Source organism: Lutra lutra, chromosome 12 (genome assembly GCF_902655055.1).
Source record: "Lutra lutra chromosome 12, mLutLut1.2, whole genome shotgun sequence".
Classification (NCBI taxonomy): domain Eukaryota; kingdom Metazoa; phylum Chordata; class Mammalia; order Carnivora; family Mustelidae; genus Lutra; species Lutra lutra.
The window spans coordinates 53,442,379-53,458,563 of record NC_062289.1 but is presented as its reverse complement, the minus strand read 5'-3'; the positions used below and the strand labels follow the sequence as shown (position 1 = coordinate 53,458,563).

At 41.7% G+C, this 16,185-nt stretch overlaps 1 protein-coding gene across 3 annotated transcripts in view; it reads left to right on the top strand.

The window, feature by feature from the left end:
* The window catches only part of MYOM1 (myomesin 1), a 151,900-nt gene extending 135,970 nt beyond the window's left edge, over positions 1-15,930 (top strand). For all 3 annotated transcript variants that reach the window (XM_047696346.1, XM_047696348.1, XM_047696345.1), the window contains 9 exons: positions 662-775; positions 1,488-1,575; positions 2,752-2,790; positions 2,882-2,987; positions 6,525-6,688; positions 8,937-8,973; positions 9,216-9,238; positions 11,602-11,657; positions 15,119-15,930. In XM_047696346.1, coding sequence (XP_047552302.1) covers positions 662-775; positions 1,488-1,575; positions 2,752-2,790; positions 2,882-2,987; positions 6,525-6,688; positions 8,937-8,973; positions 9,216-9,238; positions 11,602-11,657; positions 15,119-15,412 — 921 coding nt within the window. In that variant the 3' untranslated portion in view covers positions 15,413-15,930. The remainder of the gene's footprint in view (positions 1-661; positions 776-1,487; positions 1,576-2,751; positions 2,791-2,881; positions 2,988-6,524; positions 6,689-8,936; positions 8,974-9,215; positions 9,239-11,601; positions 11,658-15,118) is intronic.
* Positions 15,931-16,185: the final 255 nt, after the last annotated feature.

Genomic DNA, 16,185 nt, shown 5'->3' with positions numbered 1-16,185 from the left:
ATATACTTACTCATTCCACTCTTTTGATAAAGGATTTTTTTTGTGACACAGGCTGTATTTTAATGTGATGGGATGTGTCTGCCCATGATTTTCAGATATTTATTATTGTTATTTATTTTATTTAAGTCTGCCTGCTATCATGTATGTATCTATTCTTTTCTGCCCACCAGTTTTTTTTTTTCCACCAGATATTTTAAAATCAATTTTTATTGTTGGACATAGAAATGCTATTGATTTAGGTTTATTCACTTGTATCTATTTTATTTTAAACTCTTTATCAATTAAAATAGCTTTCAGTTGATCCCTTTAGAGATCTATGTCTCCTTCCCCTCTGATTTCCCCCAGCTCCCTTGGGGAAGATGAACCATTAGAGACTGTGGACTCTGAGAAACAAACTGAGGGTTTTGGAGGGGAAGGGGATGGAGGGTTGGGTGAGCCTGGTCGTAGGTATTAAGGAGGGCATATATTGCATGGAGCACTGGGTATGATGCATAAACAATGAGTCTTGGAACACCGAAAAAATAAAATAAAGTTAAGAAGAAATCTGTGTCTTATAAGTTCAGTGCTTTCTGTTCTATCCAATGCTATGTTAAGAACTGTTTAGTTTTGTAAGAGTAGCAGTCCCCTATTTCAAGAAGTATAATTATGGTTTTTCTTCTAGGTGGCAAATATTAAGAAGGAGACTCATATTGTGTGGTACAAAGATGAAAGAGAGATATCAGTGGATGAAAAGCATGACTTTAAGGATGGTATATGTACCCTGCTTATAACAGAGGTAGGTGACTGTAAGTGTGAAATGTAAGTATATTAGTTCTGTACCCTACATTCTTCTAAAAAAGAGACCAGATTCTGTATGCCTTTGCCCCACACATTTTTAACACCTTACTTCTTGCTGCTCCAAAGATCCCTGCCCTGACATCACCCAAAAAACAAGCCATAGGGACACAAAAGCTTCTCTCACCTTGTGATAAGGCATGGATTTGTCAGATATCCAATATCCAACCAGTATTGGCTAGACACCACCAACTCTGGCCTCTCTGAACTACCTCTTTTCATAGTTGGGTGAGTGGCAGGACAATTAAGTGGATTCTTCTTGGTTTGCTCTTAAGCCTCATGATAGCTTGTTCCCAAAAGTACAGAGACAATCAGACACAGTATTCAGTTAAGTACAGATTTTTATCTACTTTTTGTCTAAAAGAACATATCTTTCAAATATATGTGATCATTAGTTTTTAATATGAAGGCAGAGTAAAGGATAAGGAATTTAAGTCTCAAATCAATTATAATCTTAGAGGATGAAAAATCAGGACTGCTAGCAGGTCAAATGATGACAGACAGGTTAATCTGTGAAGTCCTCATCACTCCCTTGGCCAGATGTTTGTTAAGTGATTTGACAGTGGGTCTATAAACCACAGGACCTTAAAAATGCAAACACCATTCTCTGAGGCTGCTATAATCTGCAATGTGGTGTTTCCTTTCCCCCTTAGTTTTCCAAGAAAGATGCTGGGATTTATGAAGTTATCCTGAAAGATGACAGAGGAAAAGATAAGAGCAGACTGAAGCTTGTGGATGAAGGTCAGTCTTCTCCTAACTGCTGGGGTTCTTTTTGTGTGTTCTGTGTATAGAACTAACTAACTAAGTTAACTAATTTAACTAGTTAGGTAATAATTAAGGTCATGCTGAGTTTTTGTTCATAGATTTTATTTTAATTTAAATTCCAGCAGAGTGAACTACTGTGTTATTAAAAAATATTTCACTTTTAGTCTTCCTGGAAATCAAAGAGTACTTTTGATCTTCAGAGAATTTATAGTCCATAGTCCACAAGGGTTCTGTTTTCAATATAAATCATCATTTTTGTTTCAACCCTATAAAAAATGTTCCAGAATCAAAAGCTACTGTGAGGGACATCTGGCTGTCTCAGTGGGAGGAGCATGCGGCCCTTGATCTCAGGGTTGTGAGTTTGAGCTCCAAGTTGAGTGAAGAGATTACTTAAAAAAAAAAAAAGTTTATTAAAAAAATAATAAATTACCATGAAAAACATGTCACCGAATAGTCCACTCTTAACAGATGGCAAGAAAGATTTATATATGAAATGCCAAGTTGTCAAGTCTCTCAGTTATTAGCAGAGCAAGAAAGCAATTTCCATTTTTCAGAGACTTCTAAGGACAAATATGTCACGATAACAATGACATACATGTGACCACCAAACTTCCAAGCATGCTCTTGAACAAGATCTTTAATATTACTAATGGTGTAGGTCTGACTTTGATTTCACCTTCCTGATCCTGGTGGAGGCAAGACTAAATGTGCTTATTGGCAAGAAGCATTATCAGGCAGAGAAATATCAGGAAACCTGATTGGCTAATTCGTTATGAGTTGATGGCACAGATAAGAAAATTCCACATATGTAATCTAAAACTTCTTGGGACTCAAGAAGAGAATCCTGAAGCCAAGAACCTTCCTGGAAATCTCACTGTGGCTTTCTCTAGAATGTAAATATGGTGACAGTTACAAAGAATTAGAAGGAAAAATATATCAGAATGAGAGCAGGGATCTTTTAAAAGTTGATACAAATTGAGGTATTATTCCCTCAAAGAGCACTTTTGGTCAGTTGATATGCAAATTCACCTGTGGCCAATACCCTTCACCAGGCAGGTTAATGCTAAGATTACATGCTACTCACAATTTGAGATCTGACCTTACGTTGAGCATTTTTATGCTAAAGCTCTGTCTATGAATCTCTATTCACAGCCTTTAAAGAACTGATGAGTGAAGTATGTAAAACCATAGGTAAGTTAAAATGGTCTCCCCACGACAATGCTTCACTATTCTGGATAGGCTTACAGCTGTATGAATGAACTATCCTGTTTTCCTCTTTCAGCTCTGTCTGCTACAGATCTGAAAATCCAGAGCACAGCTGAGGGCATCCGGCTGTACTCTTTTGTTACTTACTACCTGGATGATCTGAAAGTTAACTGGTCCCACAAGTAAGTAAATGGGAAGTTAACTGCCGTGTGGAAATTCTTTTTGCCCTGTGTGTGTGTGTGTGTGTGTGTGTGTGTGTTGGCAGGGGTAGGGAGGGAGCAGCAACAACCTTCTCTTCTTCCTCTCAGGTAAGGAGCCTTTTTACTTCCCAGGTCTGACGTTGACAAGTGTAGGACAGAAGCACCCCACCATTCCTTTAGCATGAAGTTAGCGCTTTCCCTCAACACGTGTGTGGCGAGGCCAGTGATGGCTAAGATCATCTGTCTTTGGGATCTGGGAACTGTCATCATCCATACACATCTCTGTAATGGAACTTCTACATCCAGAAGGTTGAGCTTGGGCTCCCTCTGCTTTGCCAGGCAAATGAGATTCTTACCCCTCTTTCTAAACACAGCTCACCCCTGCTATGGTCTGGAACAAAACTGAAGCAGCATGCACCATGAGCCACCACATTTCCCATTATATGAGTTAATAGCCATTCACCAAAGAAACCTAATCCAGTGGAGTGCCTGAGTTTGTTCTTGTTATCATTGATAGCAGTTGGCATAGTTGGGCATTGGCATGTCTCTTGTCCTCCCTTGGAAGGCTTTGGGGATTCAAGATTGCTTTGGGAATGTGTATTTGAGCTAGACTGAGCCTACAGATCTGTTCTAATCCCAGGTTCCTTTGTGGAGTATAGGTGAACCCAAGTTCACCTCTGGTATTCTAAGAGCTAAAGTAGGTTTCTACGTTCAGTCAGTCCCCCTGTTATACTTTCAACATTGTCCTTAACCACTGCCCTTCCTTGAAATGTCCTGAGCTGAAAGAGAACAGCCTGGCATAGAAATCTGATGGGGCACAGGTCCCTTCGGTCCACTCTTCGGATGCAGGGGGTTCTCATTCCAGAAGTTCTTTAGGAGCCCCACCGAGCAATAGGTCAGTGTGGCAGCCCTGGGAGGAGGCACACAACAGTGTTTATTTGTATCTTCCCTACAGTGGGTGTCTATCACATGCTGGCCGCTGCCCCAAGCCCTTCACATGTATGAATTCATTTACTATTCACAGCTCTAAGAGGCAGGTCTAGGAAGCTCAGCCTGGGGAATGACTTGCTTGAGGTCATACAGCTAAGTGGCAGTTGGAGGACTGAGCCCAGGCCTGGCTCCAGAGCTCCCCACACAGTGGTGTTCCAGTTGCTTTAAAAGTCTAGATTGAGGGGTGCCTGTGTGGCTCAGTGGGTTAAAGCCTCTGCCTTCAGCTCAGGTCATGATCCCAGGGTCCTGGGATCAAGCCCGGAATTGGGCTCTCTGCGCTGCTGGGAGCCTGCTTCCTCCTCTCTCTCTGCCTGCCTCTCTGCCTACTTGTGATCTCTGTCTGTCAAATAAATGAGTAAATAATCTTAAAAAAAAAAAAAAAGTCAGATGGAACATTTAACCGGAACTGGGTCCCACAAAACAGACATTTGTGTTTTCTTTAAAATGACTACTATTATACAGAACAGTGTTTTTGTTCTTTTTCTCTTTCTTTTCCTGAGCTCTTAAAAAGAAGAGAGAGAGAGCGGGGAGAGAACAAGTGAAATTCCAATTTGAATGCTTGGGGTTTCAGTCCTTTGTTCTATTTCTTTCAGAACACATTTTAGGAAAGTAATTATAAGTTAAAATAGATCAAATTCTAGGAAATTCCTCTGTGACATCTAGGACATTCTAATATATCAGTCTGAAGAATAAGAGAAGATGAATTAACTGAGTCATCAAAAAGCTTTATATCATCTTTAAAAGAATTACTTGCTCAAAAAAATTAGAACATTCAGTTTTAAGGAAGTTGCTATTAGACTAGCAAGGCATAAACCTTTTACACTATTTGGTCTAGTCACCTGAATGACTATTTTGTGTACCCATGTGCCTATGAAAGATTCAGGAACCAAGGACTGATTGTCTTCACTGTCTTTACGTAAGTGTGGCATAACAGGAAAAAACTTGAAATGGGTTTTAGCCTTGACTTCATTCCTATCTGTCCTTGAATCTTAGACAAGTCATTTAATATTTTGAAATCTTAGGTTTCTTTCATACGAAATAGGAACAGTACCTGTTCTATCTCATAATAGTGATGGAGCCAATGAGAGAATGAAATTTATGGCACTTTGTAAACCATGAAGGGCTTTACAAATCTAAGGTATTATATTATGCAAGTTAGTCAGAGATTAGAGAATTCAAACAGATTTATTAGAGCAAAACCAAGGACTATCTTTCTAGCTCTTTAAGACATATATATTTCTCAGACTCAAGTCTGTGCGTACAGATGGGTTCCTTTACCCTACATCTTATAGCAGTATTTTTTTTCCTTTTTTAAAAAATTTTGGGGAGGAGGCGGGATAGAGGGAGAGGGAGAAGCAGGCTCCCCACTGAGCAGGAAGTCCACCCTGGGGCTTGATCCCAGGACCCTGAGGTCATGACCTGAGCCAAAGACAGATGCTTAATTGACTGAGCCACTCAGGCATCCCTCTTATGGCAGTTTGTGAATATATTTTAAAGACTATACTGTATAAGAAAAAAGCTGAATGTTTATTTGAAAGCTGAAACTTTTTTAGTGGAGATTTTTGCTTTTCTGTTTTTAGATCATTTTGTTTATTACAACTACCAATGTAATACATGCTTGTTTTAGAAAATATACTTATAATATCATATTACATATTAGAAAGAGCTTATAAGATAATATCATCCATAGTTTTCCTAGCCATAGTGTAAACTTTTTGGTATACTTCCAGTCTTTTCTGTATGCATAATTATTACTATAATTATTTCTGTATACTGCTTTTTTTCTGATTTCCTCACATGTTTACAAACTCTTCATAAAGTTTCTTTCAGCATCATTGACAGTACACCTACCTCTACCTTTCTCTTCATTTATAACAGTAACATTTCTAAATCATCAGATCACAAGGCCAAGTGTTCTATTTGCTTTTATTCTCTAAAGAATGGAATGTATGTGTCTGCTCATGACCTGCTATAGAATTTGGAGGAACTCATGTCCAGGGACAGAGAAAGTGCCTCATTCATCATGGCAGACTCTGCTTTTCATTGTTTTAAATAGCTTTGTAACCACTTATGTCAATAGATGTCAGCCACAGATGACCCTCCTTAAGTCTGTTTTTACTTAGTTTGTAAAATCTGACTTATAGCCATAGACCATCTGCAAGAAATATGCAGTAATAGAATACATAGTTTGTACTTTTCACTTTAAAGATTCTCTTAGTCCTACAAATAAACCGAAGCAAAAGCAAAGTTAATTAATACCACTGAGAAGTATCAGTGTTGCAATCAGCTAGGGCCCCAGACTGTTGCTGGAGGTTAAATGTACAGACTGTCCACACCCCACCCCCACCCTGGGCCTTGGAATCCAAGTTCTGTGATTCAGGGCCCACATTTTTTCTTAAGCTGAACATGCATGGTTCTCATGTTGTTTGAAACCCTGTTAAACTCTAAGCTGAGACCCTCAAAGAGACAAAGTAAAAATCAGCTGTGGATGAAAGGAGACAATAACAATGTTTTCTTTGCTGTGAACAGTGGGACTCCTATTAAGTACTCGGACAGAGTTAAGAGTGGGGTCACTGGGGAGCAGATCTGGCTGCAAATCAGCGAGCCCACTCCGAATGACAAAGGCAAATATGTGATGGAGCTCTTTGATGGCAAAACTGGACATCTGAAGACAGTGGATCTTTCTGGACAAGGTAAATGAGTATTTTACAGATTAGAACTTTTCTGTGGAGGAATGGACTTTTTCAAAGGAATGAAGGGTGATAAGAGGCCATTGCATCTGACTATTGGAGGATGATTGGAGATTTTAGGAAAGCAATTTAAATTCAGCATGGTGGTAGAAGCAAGAATTCAGTGGGTCTTGAAGTATCAGTGAAAAGTACAAAATAGAGACAAACACAGAAAGGAGTCCCTTTTCAACATGCTCACAAAGGAGGGCAGGCTAATTTACAGTCACCTGAGCAAGAACAAGCACTGAAGAAGTTCTGGTGACTGGAGTTTGAGCATGTTTAAGAGTTTAAGAATTCAGTTGAGCTGGAAGATGTGAGTGACGAGAAATAACCAATGTATCCGTGTTCTGAAGAAAGGAAGGTCTGAGATCTAGGGCAGGGGTGAAGGCATTGACTTTGGAAAGGAGTAGGGATCCCTTTTCTTTAGAAACCGGGGGTGGGGTGGGTTGGGGTGGGTTGGGGTAGGCGGTTAGGTAAATATGAATAAGCAAGGATCAGTAGTGAGGAGAAGAGAAGAAAGTTGGAGAAGTTGGGTCCTTATGGCCTCAGATGTCTTGGTCATCTACTGCGAGACTGGGGGCATCTGGAGAGAAGAGGGAAGAGAAGCAGGAAGTAATGAGAGATGTGGAAGATAGAGTCGAGATGTAACACGCAGCTAGCAACCACAAGATAAACAGCTCAGAGTGGTGGATGAGGAGAGGGAGCTTGTGTTCCGAAACTGTGGCTCTTCATCTGTCAGCCCCAAGGTCTTGGAAGCCACAAGGTCAGGATGTTGTGCCCTGAGGCTCTTAATGTGTAGCTTATTTATCACTGTCCTTGCCTCCAGCTCCTGTCTCTATCATCCCCCCCTCAAGGACCTGGGACTCAGCCTCTGGGCAGTCCTTCCACTGCTCCTATCTAGCTTCTGCCTCACATTCCTTAGGGAGATCTTGGACTGACTTTTTCTTCCACCTCTTCATATACTAAAATGCAGTGTGAATATTCCAGAAGTCTTAGTGTTTTTAATCTGCAGAGAGTAGACTCACAAGAGCTCAGCCTTTCAGCAGTCCTGCCTTGAATTGTTTTGGGCTGAGCCACCAGGCCCTTCCTCCCCCCACTTCCCCCCCTACACCCACCCACCCCTCATCTCCCACCCAGGAGGGCTAGAAAGAGGGGAAGGCTGCCTTCAGGCTCTGCTGCTCCTGAGTCACAGGCTGTAGTAACAGGATTTCTTCTGTAGTCCCTCTGACAACCAACAACGGCAACAGGAAGGGGTGGATAAATTTAAAACTTAAAAAAAAAAATTTCTTTTACTCTCTGGCCCACCCAAGCAGATTAGTTCAGCGGGGCTCAGTTCTTTCTGTGTCATGTGGGCAAAAGGAAGAGAACTGAACGCTTAGCCTAACTGGTCGACCTCCAGAGACTTGAAGCCTGACTTTTTATGCTTCTTTTTCCCCTCCATAAAAGGAGGGGGATGGATTAGTATTAGGTAAATACTTTCAAGATGTAAAATACGGTGATTCCCAGACCACATAGGAGCAAAGAGGAGGTGAGAGAGATTTCAAAATAAAGCTGCCTTTATGCCCGAACTTTTCGAAGTGGCTTGCTCAGCAGGCTTGGGTGAGGGAGAAAGATTTTAGAAGTCTGTAGCTCTCCTTTCCTTGTCTCACTGTCTTTTCTCTGGGCTCTGGCCCAGCTTAGAAGCATTGCTTCAGCTGGCACTGGCAGAGGCCGTGAGCGTAGTAGCTCCCGTGCCCTTTAACACAGATAGATGGGCCAGACCGCGTAATACGGAAGCATTTCACTGTCCAGCTCGGAGGCTGTGCCCTGTGGGATGATTTAACAAGAGAAAAGTCTTTTTAATGTTCAGGATGCTTATCCTGCAACCATCTTTATTACCATTTTATCTTTGGCAGAGCTAATCTTTTCCTCTCTGCTTCAAAGGAAGGCCTCTCACCAAATTGAGAGCTTCTAAAATCCACTACTTCATCTTTTCTACTTAGAAAGTATTTGCTTCTCCCTGCAAAGTCCATCCTGTTGCAGAGTCAATGGGCAGGCACAGTCTTATTCAATCAGTTTAGTCGTGTCTGGACTGACCACACTGACCTCAGGCTGCGAACTTTAATCTGCTACTGCGAACTTTAATCTGCTACTGCGAACTTTAATCTGCTACAGTTCTGGGTGAGAACATTCTAACATCTTTCTCTCTCTCTTTTTATTTTTTCTCATAAAGCCTATGATGAAGCCTATGCTGAATTCCAGAGATTAAAGTAAGTCCCTTGCCATTTGTGTGCCCTGATTTCTCTGGAACATGGTGTGCTGCTCCCCCGACCTGAGGGTTAGAGAGGGTCTTTCATTTTGGCAGATGCCTAAAAACAGCACTTTCCACTGCTTTGCTGAGCAGCAAAATGTCTCTGAGGCAATGAAATGCAGTCAAGGTTTGCTACTTTGAAGTACCACTAAAACAAAATTCTTCTTTGTTTGTATGTTTGTTCATTTCTCTCAACCACAGACAAGCTGCCATTGCTGAGAAAAGTAAGTAAAGCCCCTTCCCATTTACTCCTGGCATCGTCTCAAAAAATAGCTTTTTCTTTTTTTTTTTATTTTGACTGTAGATAGAGGGTGAAGTGCTTTTTTTTTCTTTTCTTTCATTCCTTGTTTTTTTTTTTTTTTTAAATCTTAGGTGTTCTACATATGTTTTCATTTAGTCTCTTGAGTAAGAATGTCTGCGAAAAGAAGGTCTCAGATTACATTTTAAAAGAATGTCACTGAGCTCTTGACTTGAGCTACCCCTGGGTATCTTGAGAAATCTCTGGGTACAAGTTACACAATAAGTTTTTAATCACTTGCAGCAGGCACAATGTATCAGAAAAATGTATCTATATTAAAGAAGAAATAAAAAACTGTAAATTTGATACCAGATAAATCACTGTAACTCATCAAATACTCCTGCATTTTCCTAAGAGCCCCTGTAGGATACAAGAAGCCAAATAAGGCCTTCTTGAATACTTCACAGTCTGCGTAAACAAACACCGAACTGTCAAGCCTTTGTACCCAGAAACATGCTCACTCCTAACTTCTTTAGCTGTTGGCCTCATACATGGAGATTTCTAAACCTCAGTCTTTTAAAGATTCTGAGAGACATGACTAATTACGATAATCATTCAGGTTCTCTCTGAGTGTGTGAGGCAGAGTTTGAAAATTGTTGAGGGCTAAAATTATATAGAGTCAGTCCCAAGCTGGAATGGAGGGAACCAGGACGGGGAGTGAGCAGTGAAGTCACCTGGCAGCCTTTCAGTAGCTCCAGGTCATTCAGGATGGAACTTTCCACCTTTGACTGCTTTCCCCTCTCCTTCCTGCTCTTTTCTTCTCCCTTCTCTTGTGCTGGGTTTGTGAGTGGTGAGGCAGCTGCTAGCAGTGAATGGGGCAGATGCCAGCACCAGCACGGAGCATGCCGGGGGAGTACAGCATGAGAGGGGAGCACTTCTCCTTGGTACCAAGTGGCCCCCTTCCAAGCCTGTATGCATAAGCAAGGCCAGTGTCCACAGTGGACCGCCACTCCCCATTGTTGAACTCTGGTGGGCAAGGAGCCCGCTCCTCCCTCCAGATCATGAATTCTTTCTGAAGTTTCTGCATTGAAGCAGTTTAGCGCTATAAGAGACTTGAGTGCCCCTGTGTTTAACCTTTTGTAAGCTGAGGGATGCTTAATTCAAACATCTTTCACGCAGATCCAAAATGTAAAATAGGTAAAAGCCAAGTTAGTGTAATTGAAGGTGGGATGGGATCTGGGATCCCTGACTCAGTGTCCCTCCTCAGACTTCCTCCCAGATCCCCCAAGGAATCCTGTGGATGCTATGGAGCAGGGCTGGGTACCTTCATGTCCACAGGCGTAATGCAACTCTTCCCCCATTCCCCAGATTAGGAGACTATGGTCCATGCAGTGAAGTGACTTGCCTAATGTCACACATTGGTTGGTGCAGGAGCCAGATGAGGAATTGAGCTTACAAGTGGTACAAGGTGTAATGGAATCAACAGGAAAATGTAGTCAAGATTCAAGACTCATTCAAAGCTATAGTCTGACTTAGTGAAGAAGGGAGTTGTACAAATAGGGATCTAGAGTAAAACATTAATTGAAATGGGCCTAAAATTGAGAGGGTGGTGGCCACTGCGTTAGTGTGAGAAGCGTCCCTTTGAGCAGATTACAGAAAGGTGTCCTTCCCTGGGGCTGAGCCAGTTGTACCCAAAGCACAGGGCTTGGTGGGGGTACGAGGGGAGCAAGAGGTCAGCTCTGAATTTCAGCACCCTTTCCCACACCTTGTCCCCTCAGCTAGGGGCCTTTGTACTTCATGGACATAGACAGTAGCCCTACATAGTCCTACACACCAAGAACTAACAGGAGACAAAAATGGGAAGCTCTCTAGGAAAGGCCCAAAGAAAGCCCACATCTGCAAAACCCTCGTGGCATACAGCCTCCAATTATACTTTTTTTTTTTTTTTTTTTTTTCAAATAATAAGGAAGCCCTTGAAAGAGGCCAAGCAAACTTGGAGGCTATCCATAGAGATCTGCTCTGCCTCCTTGAGCTGAGCCCCACTGAGCTACAGAAGGGCCAGGGCTGAAGATAGTCATGAAAATTATAGGGCAGGTCTTAATACGACAAAGCCATCTCAAGCTGATAATTTGGGTAGAGGCACCCACGCACACAAGTTATCTGTGCAAGGAAGGAATAACATCTAAAATTACCGGACCCTTTCCTAATTTTGCGTATTAAAAATAGGTATAAAATAATTGTTAGGAGAAGGAAACTAAATTGGAAAGTTAGTTCCCTGGGGTGCTTTTGTGAGTGTGATCACTGGCGCTCATCATTTCAGTGATTAACCAGAAACACCTATGCTTGCAGACCGTGCCCGAGTGGTGGGTGGACTCCCCGATGTGGTCACCATCCAGGAAGGCAAGGTAAGCATGGAGCACTCCTGTCCCTGCTTCTTCCACACTAGCAATGGATTCCAGTGGCCTAGACTTCGTTCTGTCTAAGAGCTCCCACCGCCTTCATCTTAAGGCACTGCTGCTTTGGCTTGACTTCAGAGTAGCCAAATACAAGAATCAAAATGGAGTCCATTTTTCAAGTCAGCATAACGTTTTGTAGACCAAGCATTAGGATACAAGTTACCTTATGTGGGCACATGTAGACCACTTAGTCTCTTCCCAGAGGTACCCTTTCATATCACAAGAAGCAAAAAAGGTTCAATCACAACTATGTGACAAATGTAACTGGAGAAAGATGCAACCTCTAACACCTAGTGGAAAATGGGCTGTCCCCTTAAATACTTCACCTCTGAAGGGAAATATCTGAAGGGAAGGGAAACATCTTGTGCCGTGAATTTCTGTAGGTTCTGTTTCAGTTGAAAACTGATTTATTTGTTTTTTAAAAAAAAGATTTTAGGGGGCGCCTGGGTGGCTCTGTTGGTTAAGCAGCTGCATGCAGCTCAAATAATGATCCTAGGGTCCTGGGATCGAGTTCCGCATCGGGCTCCCTGCTGAGCAGAGAGCCCGTTTCTCCCTCTCCCTCTGCCTGCTGCTCTGCCTACTTGTGCTCTCCATCTCTCTGTCAAATAAATAAATAAATAATAAAAAATAAAGATTTTTATTTATTTTTTTACAAATGAAATTGAGAGAGAGAGAGAGAGCACAAGGGGCAGGGAGGCAGAGGAAGAGAGAGGGAGAAGTGGGCTCCCTGGTCAGCAGGGAGCCTGATGTGGGGCTCCATCCCAGGACCCTGGGATCATGACCTGAGCTGAAGGCAGACATTTAACCGACTGAGGCACCCCCAAAACTGATTTCTTTCCATTTAACTTTAAACTAGTATTTCCTGGCTCCATAATAATCTCTCTGAAAAGCAATGAACATACTTTCTAACCTGGATTCACTGTCTTCATCCTTCTGTTTCAAAAGCAATGAAAATCTTTCTAACTTGGATTTACTTGCTTCATCCCTCTGTTTCATTAAGACAAATTCAGTAAGTCAGCCATAATGGATGGGTTCTTGAAGGAAAACAAAACCTTTTCCCAATGAAGACATATGATGGGTAGACTAGGGATAAAACAAGGCATGTGGAAAGGCTTTAGTGAGAGGCAGGTCTCATCCAGCTGCATTTCTTCATGGGTGGAATATAGATGACCACAGTTGACCTGAAGCTCAACCAATGCTAGGTTGCTTTTGTCTTTAAACTCCGTTTTTCATGTTCCTCATTTAATGGAGTTCCAGATATTCAACTCATTGGGTTGTAGTGAGAATTCTGAGAGAGAATGTATGGGAAAGGACTTTGTGATCTATAATAGAAATAAATCTAAAATAGGGATAGTAGTTTTCCATGACACCTAAAGTATTTGGGAGTTTGGCTCGGTTTTGTTAAAAGTTTTAACCCCCAAGGGGCCCCTGGCTAGCTCAGTCAGTAGAGCATGCAACTCTTGATCTCAGGGTCATGAGTTCATGCCCCACATTGGTCATGAAGCCTGCTTAAAGAGGAAAAAAAAAAAAAAAGTTTTAACCCCAGGTCTGCTTGGATAAGTTTGATGGCAATAGCTTGATTATTTTTCTTGCTGAAATGTGTTTTTAGGATAATTCAGTAAGAAATGCTAATTAACCATGGAGGGAAGAGATTTCTTAATCTCCCAGTTTTAAGCAGTACTCTTATAGAAGAGATAGTAAGTGATCATATAAAACCCTTTAGAAGGGATATTTAGATGAATATCCTCTTCCTGTATATTGTGTATATTGTGAGCCCTAGTTCTTTTCCTTATACTTCCTGAATTTCAGTAAGAAAAAAAAATGCAAGAATGGAATTTAAAATGTGAAGTAAATTCAATACGTTGGCCATCAGAGAAATGCAAATTAAAGCCACAGTGAAATATCATAACACCTATCAGAATTGCTAAAATAAAAACAGTGACAACAACAAGTGCTGATAAGGATGCAGAGAAACAGAATCACTTGTACATTGCTAGTAGAAATGTAAGCCAAGATTGTGAAGCCAATCAGGGAAATAGTTTGGCAATTTCTCAAAAAAGAAAACATGCATTTGCCATATGACCCAGTAGTTATACTCCTGGGCATTTATCATAAAGAAAATAAAATTTATGTTCACATAAAGACCTGTATACAAATGTTCAATAGCAGTTTCATTCACAATGGCCCCAAACTGGAAACAGCCCAGATGACCTTTCTGGTATATATATCCCATGGCACAGTATTGAGCCATAAAAAGGGACAAAGTATTGATCCCTGCAGTAACTTGGATGAATCTGCAAGGAATTATTATGCCAAGTGGAAAAGGCAAGGTGAAAAGGTTACATGCTATATGATGCTATTTATATAATGCTTTAGAAATTAGGAAATTTTAGAAATGGAAAATGGATTGGTGTTTGCCAGGAGTTAGAAATGAGGTTGGGGGTAGGGGGTAGGGGTGGGTATAAAGGGCAACATGAGAGATCCTTGTGATGGAAATGTTCTTTATCTTGATTGAGGAAATGGATACATGGACCTAGACAAGGGATAGAATTGAATAGAACCACACACACACACAAAACACCAATGAGTACAGGCCAAACTGGGGAGATCTGAATAAGAACCATGGGTTGTATCACTGTCAGTGTACTGGTCGTGTTATTACACTATGGTTTTGTAAAGTGTTAATATTAGGGGAAACTGGGTAAGGGCCCATACAACCTCTCTATTATTTTTTACTACAGTTTCTAAATCTACAATTATCCTTAAATTTTTCAACAAAAAAGTAATGGTAAAGTAAAACGATCGGCCTAAACATTGATCTTTTGAAGTAAGAGGGTTTCAGCACAGATGGCAATATAATAAAATATCAGGAAATAGGAATACATTTTGGTAGAGCACCGTCTCAACTACAACAGACTGGTTGGGGCTTGAGGGGAGAAATAAACGGAGGGAGATGGAACCTGAAGCTGAATCCCATTATCTGAAACAGCTGTCATGATTCTGCTGCTGGGCTCTGTGAGGCAGACAAAATGCAAAGTGAGCAGGTGGTGATTATGGCAATGAGATTTCTCTACTGAGACAGAATCCAAATGCCACATGAGAGCAAAAGACATCTATGTGTTCATGAAAGCAAGAGTGCAGATGGGAACTGGCAGCAAACTCCTTCGTGTGGCTCTGATGATGAGCCTTCCCAAAGCCGGGAAGCTCAGGCCCTCCAGAAATCTACTTAGGAGTGAAGTCAAATTATAATTGAAGCAGGTGCATGCCCCTGTTATCACATCATTCCACCCGTTATTCCAGGGGCCTTGTATTATCGTCCTTTGGGTCCTGCCAAACCACCAGAAAGTTTCTTGAAGTTGGATCGTTGTACCTGATCTATCTCCTTCCCTCTCATAAAATGTGTTTTGCAGGCGCTTAATCTCACCTGCATCGTGTGGGGCGACCCAACTCCAGAGGTTTCCTGGTTAAAGAACGAGAAGCCCCTGGTCCCAGATGACCACTGTAGCATCAGGTTCGAGGCCGGCAAGACTGCCTACTTCACCATCAGTGGGGTGAGCACCGCCGACTCCGGCAAATACGGGCTGGTTGTGAAGAACAAGTACGGCTCAGAGATAAGCGACTTCACAATCAGTGTGTTCATCCCGGAGGAGGTGGCTAGGAAGGCGACTGAGCAGCCCCAGAAAGGCAACAAGAAGGCCAAGTGACCAGGAGGCTGTACGAGGGAGCTGCGCTGAGCTGCCTTGTGTTACTCACGTGCGAATGGCCTGGGTTAAGTGTAAGGAACTCTTCCCGCTTTCTACTCCCCATTTTTGTGCTGGCTCAGGGGAAAATCATAAAATCTCTCATTCATATAAAAAAGCATCAACTAACAACATTTTGATAGTTTTCTGTATCAACAAATTCTGTGTTAAGAAAATGCCATTGGTCGCACAAATACTAGGAAACGGTTTTAAAGAAAAGACCAGAATAAAGACGGAGGGAGGTTGGATGATGGTCAGAGAGTAGGTGAATATGTTGTGGAGCAGGATTTGGACTTGGCTCGACTTTTCCCAGGGAAATTCTCATGGGTTGCAATCATACTTCAGCATCCTGTCCAAAGGGGGATGAATTGTTGAGCCAAGCAGTGTGTTTTGTGTGTTGTTAATGATAGTGACGTGCTTATCTGTTGGCAGTCTTGTGATTTGGAGCCTCCTCAGTATTAATAAACAGTCCTCACACCTCTCCTCTTTCCCATTAGTGTTTTTCTCCTTCCTGTTCAGCTGTTCAGTGGTGTGGTCTCTGCTGCATCCTTCCCACTGCATCTTATAGCACATCTTCTGATTTAAATTCCTTTGGGTTAAAGTAGTCCCTTCCTAGTATGATCATATGAGCCATCCAAGGTCAACTGAGGTTCAAGGGTATGAAATTGCTCCATCGTTTTACATCTGGCAGCTTAATGTACAATCAAGTCGATCCCATTGTTAAGGTACCCAAAGTA